The 11,070-nt window shown below is 65.9% G+C and overlaps 1 protein-coding gene across 1 annotated transcript; it reads left to right on the top strand.

Annotated features, from left to right (window-relative positions):
* The first annotated feature begins 1,495 nt into the window (after positions 1–1,495).
* Positions 1,496–11,010, top strand: LOC127061204 (histone deacetylase 6-like). Its single transcript, XM_050987792.1, has 11 exons — positions 1,496–1,997; positions 2,584–2,666; positions 4,295–4,352; positions 4,469–4,509; positions 5,500–5,545; positions 6,339–6,433; positions 8,112–8,189; positions 8,720–8,788; positions 9,343–9,439; positions 10,186–10,251; positions 10,921–11,010. Exons 1-11 carry the CDS (start codon positions 1,824–1,826, stop codon positions 11,008–11,010), a joined length of 897 nt encoding a protein of 298 aa, XP_050843749.1. The 5' UTR covers positions 1,496–1,823.
* The last annotated feature ends 60 nt before the right edge of the window (positions 11,011–11,070 follow it).

The following is an 11,070-nucleotide window of genomic DNA, read 5'->3' as shown; positions in this document are numbered from 1 at the left end:
GGCCTCCATTGGGAAGTGGGCAATATGGCGGCCACTATGGCGGCCACTGCGAATAAACCAAGATGGCGGCCTCCTTGGGACATGGGCCATATGGCGGCAACGGCGAGCAAAACCAACATGGCGGCCCCCATGAGCACAGCCAACATGACGACCCTTAAAGCGGCGGCCCCGCCCCAAATGGCCACGCCCATCACCGACACGCCCCTTTAAGCCCCGCCCCGCAGTTCTCGGTGCCACGCCCCCACCATGGCCACGCCTCTTACTCGCGCTCCTGGCCCCGCCCGCCCTTGACGTCATCACGGCGCGCCTCGCGCCAGCGTCGCGCGGGGCTGCAGGTGAGTGAGGCGGCTCCGGCGCCGCCCGGCACCCCCGAACCCCCCCCGGGACTCCCGAACCCCCCCCGGGACCCCCGAACCCCCCCCGGGACTCCCGAACCCCCCCCGGGACCCCCGAACTCCCCGGAGCTCTCCCGGGACCCCCCGGTACCGCCGGAGCCCCTCAGGACCCCCCGGCCCCTCCCCGGCCCCTGCAGCCCCGGCCCCGCCCTCCGGCCCCGTTTGCTTCCCGCCCGCCCCTCCCCCGCTGGGTCCCGCCCCCGGTGCCCCGCCCCCTGCCCCCCCCGCTGTCCCAGCCTGTCCCCCTGCTACCCCTGGTGTCCCCCCCCGTGTGCCCTGACCCGTGTCCCCTCTCCCCGCGGTCCCCCGTGTCCCCCTCGCTATCCCCGGTGTCCCCCCGCTGTCCCCCCCTTCCCCCGTCATTGTCCCCGACCTGTGTCCCGCGGTGTCCCGCCTCACTGTGCCCCGCCGTGTCCCCACCCTGTCCCCCATTGTCCCCGACCCCTGTCCCGCGGTGTCCCCACCCTGTCCCCCATTGTCCCCGACCCGTGTCCCGCTGTGTCCCGCCTCGCTGTGCCCCGCCGTGTCCGCACCCTGTCCCCCATTGTCCCCGACCCGTGTCCCCACGCTGTCCCCGCCCCGGTGTCTCCGCTCATTGTCCCTGACCCGTATCCCCCCACTGTCTCCCCCATTGTCCCTGATCCGTGTCCCCTCGCTGTCCCGTCCTGTCCCTCTATTGTCCCCTCCCCGTGTCCCCGCCTTGTCCCTCACTGTCCCCCACTGTCCCTGACCCGTGTCCATCCTCGTCCCCCATTGTCCCCGACCCGTTTCCCCGCGCTGTCCCCCCCCGCTGTCCCCTCGCTGTCCCTGACCCGTGTCCCCCCCGTCCCCCTCGCTGTCCCTGACCCGTGTCCCCCCCTGTCCCCCCCGCTGTCCCTGACCCGTGTCCCCCCCTGTCCCCCCCCTGTCCCCCCCGCTGTCCCCTCGCTGTCCCTGACCCCTGTCCCCCCCAGGCCCCCCCGCTGTCCCCTCGCTGTCCCTGACCCCTGTCCCCCCCTGTCCCCCCCACTGTCCCCTCGCTGTCCCCTCGCTGTCCCTGACCCGTGTCCCCCCCAGGCCCCCGCGATGCCCCCCCCCGCGCGCCGCTAGAGCCCCCCCGGCTGCCATGGTGAGAGGGGCGGGGCCAGCAGGAGGGCGGGGCAGTGGGCGGGGCCTCACGGGGCGTGGCCGGAGACCCCGCGCCCCGAAATGGAGGGGGCGGGGTTTAGTGGGTGTGTCTTGATGTGGGCGGGGTCTCAAGGACACGCCCAGACCTCCGGGCTCCACGTGGCTGCCACGCGGTTGGGCGTGGTCTGGGTGGACTGGGCGTGTCCTAATTGGGCGTGGCTCCCGTTGTGCCGGTGTGCTCGGGGGCGGGGCTCCCGGGGTGTGGTTTTGCTGTGAGCGGGGTTTCAATGGGTGTGGTCGGTGGGCGTGGCTGACGGCAGCATGCTTGGTGGGGTTTACCGTGTGGGCGTGGCTTCGGTGGGCGTGGCTGACGGCGGCTCCGCCCAGGGCCGCGCGGGGCGGCGGCTCCCCCAGCAGGGGGCGCTGTTCCAGGCGCGCCGGCGCGGGCGCGCGCGGGGCCGGAGGGCGGGGCTGGAGGCGGAGCTACAGCAGCTGGTAACGGGGGGGGAGGGGAACCCCAAAAATGGGGGGGGGATGGGACATGGGGGGACACCCCACAAATGGGGGGGCTGGGACATGGGGGGGGGGCTGGGGGCGGAGCTACAGCAGCTGGTAACGGGGGGTGGAGGAGGGGCACACCCCAAAAATGAGGGGGGAGACTGGGACATGGGGGGACACCCCACAAATGGCGGGGGGGGGCTGGGACATGGGGGGGGGGCTGGGGGCAGAGCTACAGCAGCTGGTAACGGGGGGGGAGGGGAAGGGGCACCCCAAAAATGGGGGGGGATGGGACATGGAGGTACACCCCAAAAATGGGGGGGGTGGGACATGGTAGGGGCTGGGGGCGGAGCTTCAGCTGGTAAGGGGGAGGGACCCCAAAAATGGGGGGTGGGGGGTCTTGGGTGGGCGCTCCCCACACTCGGGGTGTTGGGGGGAGGGGCAGGGCTGGGGTCCCCCAAATTTTGGCCCCTTCGGAGCCCTTTGGGGGGCCCCCCTGGTTTTTGGGGTCCCTTTGGGGGTGGGGGGCTCCTGGGGGGTGTCCCAGGACCCCCCCAGACCCCGATCCCCCCACCCCGAGCAGGATTTGGGGGTCGAGGGCGCGGTGCCCACCGGGACAGGGCTGGTCAGTGATGGAGGGCACGGGGCCGGGCACGGCGACGGCCGGTACGGAGACCCCAAATCCCCCCCAAATGCCCCCCAAGTCCCCCCTAAATCCCCCCCAGATTCCTCCCAGATCCCCCCTAAATCCCCCCTAAAATCCCCCCCCAGATCCCCCCTAAGTCCCCCCAGATTCCCCAAATCCCCCCCAGATCCCCCCCAGATCCCCCCTAAATCCCCCCCAAATCATCCTCAAATCCCCCCTAAATACTCCCGTAAATACCCCTCAAATACCCCATCATATCCCCCCTAAATCCCCCTCAGATCCCCCCCAGATCCCCCAAAATCCCCCCTAAAATCCCCCCAAATCCCCTTCAGATCCCCCCTAAATCCCCCAGAGACCCCCCCAAAATCCTCCCCAAATCCCCCCTAAATCCCCCTGAGCCCCGATCCCCCTAAATACCTCAGAAAATCCCCCCAAATCCCCCTAAATCCCCCTCAGATCCCCCACAAATCTCCCCAGATCCCCCCCAAATCCCCCCCAAATCCCCCCCAAACCCCCTCAAATCCCCCACAAATCCCCCTCAGATCCCCCCCAGATCCCCCCTAAATCCCCCAGAGTCCCCAGATCCCCAAGTCCCTCCCCAAATCCCCCTCAATCCTCCTCAAATCCCCTCTAAATCCCCCTAAAATCCCCCAGAGCCCCCAGTTCCCCCCAGAGCCCCCCAAATCCCCGGAGCCCCCCCCTTCCCCCTAAATCCCCCCCTAAATCCCCCCCAAATCCCCCCCCAAATTTCTCAGAACCCCCAAATTTTACAGATTTTACCAAATCCCCCAAATTCTACCGAAGTTTCCAAAGTCCACAAAATCCCCCAAACCCACAAATCCCCTCCTGATCCCCCACAAATCCCCCCCTAAATCCCCCCTAAATCCCCCCTCAAATCCCCCCAAATCCCCCTAAATCCCCCCCTAAATCCCCCCCTAAATCCCCCAGAGCCCCCAAATCCCCCCGAAATCCCCCCTAAATCCCCCTCAGATCCCCCCTAAATCCCCCCTCAAATCCCCCCCAAATCCCCCAAATCCCCCAAATCCCCTCCACCCGCCCCTCCTCCCCCAAAATCTCGGGGTTCCCCTGGGGTTTTTGGGGTTTCTCCTGGATTTAGGGTCGGGGGAGTCTCCCCGAGACCCCCGGGGTCTTTGGGGTCCCCTCGGGGTCTTTGGGGTCCCCCCAGGGGTTTTGAGGTCTCCTTTGGGATCCTCCTGGTGGGTTTGGGGTCCCCCCCCAACCTTTCGGGTCCTCGGGAGGTTTTGGGGTCCTCGGGGGGGTTTTGAGGTCCCGGGGGGGTTTTGGGTTCTCCCCTGACATTTTGGGGTACCCCTGGGGTTTTTGGGGTCCCCCGTGACCTTTTAGGGTTCCCCCTGCCCTTTTGGGGTCCCCCCTAACCTTTGGGGTCCCTCTGCCCTTTTGGGGTCTCCCCTAACCTTTGGGGTCCCCCTGCCCCTTTGGGGTCCCCCCTGACCTTTGGGGTCCCCCCTGCCCTTTTGGGGTCCCGGGGGGTTTTTGGGGTCCCCCCTGACCTTTTGGGTTCCCCCGGGGGGTTTTTGGGGTCCCCCCTGCCCTTTTGGGGTCCCGGGGGGTTTTTGGGGTCCCCTCTGCCCTTTTGGGGTCCCCCCTGACCTTTGGGGTCCCGCAGCCCCCCCGGGGGTCCCCCGGCCCTCCAGGAGCTGTTCCAGCGCTGCGTCCCCGTCCAGGTCAGCCCCAAACTCGGGGTCCCCTCCCCGTTTTGGGGTCCCTGCAGATTTCGGGGACCCCCCCGGGATTTTGGGGACCCCCCTTGACCCCCCCTGTGCCCCCCCCCCCCCCCCAGTGTCGCCCGGCCAGCGACGAGGAGCTGCTGCTGGTGCACAGGTGGGGCTGGGGGGTTTGGGGGGATTTGGGGGGGCCCTGAGGGGTTTGGGGGGGATTTGGGGAGGGGTCCCTGTGGAGTTTGGGGGAGGGTTTCTGTAGGTTTAGGGGGGGGTCTCTGTGGGGTTTGGGGGGTCCCTGTGAGGTTTTGGGGCGGGGGGGTCCGTGTGGAGTTTAGGGGGTGCCTGGGGGGTTTTGGGGGGGTCCCTGTGAGGTTTGGGGGGGTCCCTGTGGGTTTTGGGGAGGGTTTGGGGGGGGGCCTGTGTGGGTTTGGGGGGCCCTGTGAGGTTTGGGGGGGTCCCTATGGGGTTTGACGGGGTCCTTGTGGGGTTTGGGGGGGATTTGGGGGGTCCCTGTGGGGTTTGGGGGGGGGTCTCTGTGGGGTTTGGTGGGGCTCTGTGAGGTTTGGTGGGACCCTGTGAGGTTTAGGGGCATCCCTGTGGGGTTTGGGGGGGGTTCCTGTGTGGTTTGGGGGGCCCTGAGTGGTTTTGGGGGGGGGTCCCTGTGGGGTTTGGGGGGTCTCTGTGGGGTTTGGGGGGGCCCTGTGGGGTTTGGGGGGGCTCTGTGGGGTTTGACGGGGTCCCTGTGGAGTTTGGGGGGCCCTGTGGGGTTTGGGGGTCCCCGTGGAGTTTGGGGGGGGTCGTCTGTGGAGTTTGGGGGGCCCTGTGGGGTTTGGGGTGGCTTTGTGGGTTTTGGGGGGCTCTGTGGGTTTGGGGGCCCTGTGAGGTTTGGGGGCGTCCCTGTGGGGTTTGGGGGGCCCTGAGTGGTTTGGGGGGGCCCTGTGGGGTTTGGGGGTCTCTGTGGGGTTTGGGGGGCCCTGATTGTTTGGGGGGCCCTATGGGATTTGGGGGGGTCCCTGTGGAGTTTGAGGGGTCCCTGTGGGGTTTGGGGGGGCCCTGGGGGGAGGTGCGGGAGGACCAGGGGTCCCCCAGGATTTGGGGGAGCTCTGGGGACCCCAGGGCAGCCCCTCAGGGTGGTTTTGGGGTCCCCCAGCCCCTCGTTCGTGGCGAAGCTGGAGCCCCCCGAGAGCCCCAGCCCGGTGAGCGCCCCCCGAAATCGGGGTCCCCAAATCCCCGAGACCCCCGGGAGCGTCTGGGGTCCCCAAATCCCCGAGACCCCCGGCAGGGTTTGGGGTCCCCAAATCCCTGAGACCCCCGGGAGGGTCTGGGGTCCCCAAATCCCCGAGACCCCCGGGAGCGTCTGGGGTCCCCAAATCCCCGAGACCCCCGGCAGGGTTTGGGGTCCCCAAATCCCTGAGACCCCCGGGAGGGTCTGGGGTCCCCAAATCCCCGAGACCCCCGGGAGGGTTTGGGGTCCCCAAATCCCTGAGACCCCCGGGAGGGTTTGGGGTCCCCAAATCCCCTGAGACCCCCCAGGGGGGTTTGGGTTCATGGGGGGTCCCCAAATCCCCGAGACCCCCGGGAGGGTTTGGGGTCTCACTGGGGGTTTTGGGGTCCCCCTGACTCTGGGTCCTTTCCCAAGGGTGTTTTGGGGTCCCCCCCAATCCCCTGTGTTCCCCTCTGGGGTTTTGGGGTCCCCTCCTCCATTGGGGCCCCCCCATGATTTCGGGGTGGTCTGCGGGGGGGTCCAGGCCCCCCATGATTTCGGGGTGCCCTCCTGATTTCGGGGTGTCCCGGGGGGCTCGGTGCCCCCCCCCCGATTTCGGGGTGCCCCCCCTTGACTTTGGGGTGTCCCAGGGGAGCTCGGGGTCCCCCCGATTTTGGGGTGCCCCCCCTGACTTTGGGGTGCCCCCCCCGATTTCGGGCCCCCCCCCTGATTTTGGGGTGTCGCAGGGGGGCTCGGGGCCCCCCCCTAATTTTGGGGTGTCGCAGGGGGGCTCGGGGCCCCGCGGGGCCGTGGGGGCGGCGCTGGCGCTGCTGGAGCCGGTGCTGGGGGGGGCCCTGCGCAACGGGGTGGCCCTGATCAGGTACGGGGGGAAAAAACGGGGGGTACGGGGGAAGGGGAAACGGGGTACGGGGGGGTAATAACGGGGTACGGGGGGTTAAAAACGGGGTACGGGGGGGGGAAAAACGGGGGTACGGGGGGGTAATAACGGGGTGTACGGGGGGGGGGAAGCGGGGTACGGGGGGGGAAAAACGTGGGTACGGGGGTGTAAAAAACGGGGTACTGGGGGGGGTTTTAAACGGGGTACGGGGGGTAAAAAGGGGTACGGGGGGGGAGGAAAAAAAAGAAAACACGGGGTACGGGGGGGTAATAACGGGGTACGGGGGGTGAAAACGGGGTACGGGAGGGAAAAAAACCGGGGTACGGGGGGGGAAAAAACGGGGTACCGTGGTAGGGGGGGGGGATAGCGGGGTACGGGGGGGGGGAGAAGGCGCGGGGTACAGGGGGGGTAATAACGGGGTACGGGGGGTTTAAAATGGGGTACGGGGGCAGTATAACGGGTACGGGGGGTAGAGTAAAAACGGGGTACGGGGGGGAATAATGGGGTACGGGGGCAATAAAGGGTAGCGGGGGTAGGTAATGGGGTACGGGGGGGCAAAAAACGGGGTATGGGGGGTTAAAATGGGGTACGGGGGGTGGGCAAAAATAACGGGGTACGGGGGGCAAAGCGGGGTACGGGGGGCAGTAACGGGGTACGGGGGGGGGGGAAAACGGGGTACGGGGGGGTAATTAAGGGTGTACGTGGGGTAATAATGGGGTACGGGGGGGTAAATTGGGGTACGGGGGAGTAAAATGGGGTATGGGGGGGCAAATGGGATACAGGGGGTAAAAATGGGGTACGGGGGGGTTTGGGGGGGCGGAAATGGGGGCACAGTGGGGTACAGGGGGTGGGGGGCAATAAAGGGGGGCAATAAAGGGTTCCAGGGGCAATAAAGGGGGCAGTAAAGGGTTCCAGGGGCAATAAAGGGTTCCAGGGAGTCACAGTGGGATCAGGGAGGTAAAAGGGTCTGGGGGCATTTCGGGGTGAGGGGTCCCTGGGGGGTCTGTGGGGTTTGGGGGGGTCCCTGTGGGGTTTGGGGGGGTCCCTGTGGGGTCTTTAAGGTTTGGGGGGATCCCTGGGGGGTTTGGGGGGTCCCTGGGGGGTTTGAGTGGTCCCTGGGGGGTTTGGGGGTGTCCCTGGGGGGTTTGGGGGGTCCCTGTGGGGTCTGGGGGGTTTGGGGTGTCCCTGGGGGGTTTGGGGGGGTCCCCTATGGATCCCTGGAGGTCTGTGGGGTTCCATAGGGGTCTGCGGGGTTCTAGAGGGATGTACAGGGGTCCCTATGGATCCATCGGGGTCTGTGGGGTTCCCTATGGATCTATAGGGATCTGTGGGGATCCATAGGGGTCTGTGGGGTTCCAGAGGGGTCTGCGGGGTTCCCTATGGATCCATAGGGTCTGTGGGGTTCCATAGGGGTCTGTGGGGTTCCGTATAGATCCATAGGGATGTACAGGGTTCCCTATGGATCCATAGGGTCTGTGGGGTTCCAGAGGGGTCTGTGGGGTTCCCTATAGATCCATAGGGATGTACAGGGTTCCCTATGGATCCATAGGGTCTGTGGGGTTCCAGAGGGGTCTGTGGGGTTCCCTATAGATCCATAGGGATGTACAGGGTTCCCTATGGATCCATAGGGTCCCACAGGGTCTGTGCCGTGTCTCCGCAGCCCCCAGGACCCCCAGGACCCCCCCCAGCCCGCGGCCGTGGCCGCTCGGGTGGCGCAGAAACAGCTCGGGGTGCAGCGGTGAGGGGGAGGGGCAACAACGGGGGGGGAGGGGCAATAACAGGGGAGGGGGGAGGGGCAACAATGGGGGGAGGGCAACAATGGGGGGAGGGGCAACAATGGGGGGGATGGGCAAGGGGGGTTGGGGGAGGAGCAACAAACGGGGGAGGGGCAACAACGGGCGGGAGGGGGAGGGGCAACAATGAGGGAGGGGCAACAATGGGGGGAGGGGGAGGGGCAACAATGAGGGAGGGGCAACAATGAGGGAGGGCCAACAATGGGGGAGGGGCAAAACCAGGGGGGAGGGGCAACAACGGGGGAGGGGCAACAACGGGGGGGCAAGAACGGGGTGTGGGGGGGGCACCAATGGGGTGTCCTGAAGTAACGGGGTCCCAGCCCCTCCCTGACCCTGGGTCCCTTTTGGGGGGCTGGGGGTGTTTGGGGGGGTTTGGGGGATTTGGGGTATTTTGGGGTGTTTTGGGGGTTTTTGGGGTGTTTTTGGGGTGGGTTTGGGGCATTTGGGGTCCCAGCCCTGCCCCCCCCACCCCCAGGGTGCTGATCGTGGACTGGAGCCCCCGGCCCGGGCGGAGCCTGGCCCAGATCTTCCAGGAGGACCCCAGGTGGGTACTGGGGGTACTGGAAGCACTGGGGGGCCATACTGGGAGCACTGGGGGGCCATACTGGGAGCACTGAGCTATACTGGTCCATACTGGCCCATACTGGTCCATACTGGTCCATACCGGTCCGTACTGGTCCATACCGGTCCATACCGGTCCGTACCGGTCCATACTGGTCCGTACTGGTCCACACTGGTCCATACTGGTCTGTACCGGTCCATACTGGTCCGTACTGGTCCGTACTGGTCCATACCGGCCCATACTGGTCCATACTCGTCCATACCGGTCCATACCGGTCCATACTGGTCCATACCAGTCTGTACTGGTCCATACTGGTCCGTACTGGTCCATACTGGTCCGTACTGCTCCGTACTGGTCTATACTGGTCCATACTGGTCCATACTGGTCCATACTGGTCCATACCGGTCCATACTGGTCCCTACTGGTCCGTACCGGTCCATACCGGTCCATACCGGTCCATACCGGTCCATACTGGTCCATACTGGTCCATACCGGTCCATACTGGTCCATACTGGTCCATACTGGTCTCTCCCCAGTGTTCTGTACTTCGGGGCCCAGCGGGGCCTGGAGCCCCCCCCGAGTGCCGGGGATGGGCCTGGAGAGGGGTTCAGTGTGGAGCTGCGCTGGGAGCAGGTATGGATTCTATAGGGGATCTATAGGGGATCTATAGGGGTTACAGAGGGGTTCAGTGTGGAGCTGCGCTGGGAGCAGGTATGGATTCTATAGGGGATCTATAGGGGATCTATAGGGGTTACAGAGGGGTTCAGTGTGGAGCTGCGCTGGGAGCAGGTATGGATTCTATAGGGGATCTATAGGGGATCTATAGGGGTTACAGAGGGGTTCAGTGTGGAGCTGCGCTGGGAGCAGGGCTCCATAGGGCTCTATAGGCTCTATAGGGCTCCATAGGCTCTATAGGCTCCATAGGGTGCCGCTGTCCCCAGGGGGTCCATAGGCTCTATAGGGCTCTATAGGTTCTATAGGGCTCCATAGGGTCCCGCTGTCCCCAGGGCTCCATAGGCTCTGTAGGGCTCTATACGCTCCATAGGGTCCTGCTGTCCCCAGGGGGTCCATAGGCTCTCTTTAGGCTCCATAGGCTCTATAGGGTCCTGCTGTCCCCAGGGGCTCCATAGGCTCTCTATAGGCTCTATAGGGCTCTATAGGCTCTGTAGGGCTCTATAGGCTCCATATGTTCCACTGTCCCCAGGGGGTCCATAGGCTCTATAGGCTCTACAAGGCTCCATAGGGTCTATAGGGCTCCATAGGCTCCATATGTCCCGCTGTCCCCAGGAGGTCCTTAGGCTCTATAGGGCTCTATAGGCTCTGTAGGGCTCTATAGGCTCTATAGGCTCCATAGGCTCCATACGTCCCGCTGTCCCCAGGCCGCTGTCACCGATGGCGATTTCGCCGCCGCCGCCTTCAACCTCCTGCTGCCCATCGGCCTGCAGGTGGGGGAGGGGCACGGGGGGGGGTTGGGGGCACGGGGGGGGGTTTGGGGTCCCTGGGGGGGTTTGGGGTCCCTGTGGGGTTTGGGGTCTGTGGGTTTGGGGTCTGTGGGTTTGGGGTCCCTGTGGGGTTTGGGGTCCCTGTGGGTTTGGGGTCCCTGGGGGGGTTTTGGGGTCCCTGTGGGTTTGGGGTCCCTGGGGGGTTTTGGGGTCCCTGTGGGTTTGGGGTCCCTAGGGAGGTTTTGGGGTCCCTGGGGGGTTTTGGGGTCCCTCTTTGGGTTTGGGGTCCCTGGGGGGGTTTGGGGTCCCTGGGGGGTTTTTGGGGTCCCTGGGGGGTTTTGAGGTCCCTCTTTGGGTTTGGGGTCCCTGGGGGGGTTTTGGGGTCCCTGGGGGGTTTTGGGGTCCCTCTTTGGGTTTGGGGTCCCTGTGGGATTTTGGAGTCCCTGAGGGAATTTTGGGGTCCCTGCAGGTTTGGGGTCCCTGGGGGGTTTTGGGGTCCCTGTGGGGCATTTGGGTCCATGAGGGGTTTGGGGTCTGTGGGTTTGGGTCTGTGGGGTTTGGGGTCTGTGCTTTGGGGTCTGTGGTTTGGGGTCCCTGTGGGTTTGGGGTCCCTGTGGGGTTTGGGGTCCCTGGTTTGGGGTCCCATGCCCTGACCCCGCTGTGTCCCCTCAGTTCCAGCCCCAGCTCGTCCTGGTCGAGGCTTCGCTGGAGGATTTGGGGGTACGGGGGGGGCTGGGGGGGGGGGCTGGGGGGTCTCTATAGGCTCTCTATAGGGTCTCTATAGGGTCTCTGTAGGTCCCTGGGTCCCCACAGGGTCCCCAT

The sequence above is a fragment of the Serinus canaria genome, unplaced genomic scaffold (genome assembly GCF_022539315.1).
Source record: "Serinus canaria isolate serCan28SL12 unplaced genomic scaffold, serCan2020 HiC_scaffold_244, whole genome shotgun sequence".
In the NCBI taxonomy this organism is placed as follows: domain Eukaryota; kingdom Metazoa; phylum Chordata; class Aves; order Passeriformes; family Fringillidae; genus Serinus; species Serinus canaria.
The sequence above is the reverse complement of the archived record's forward strand: the minus strand, read 5'-3'. Positions and strand labels throughout refer to the sequence as shown.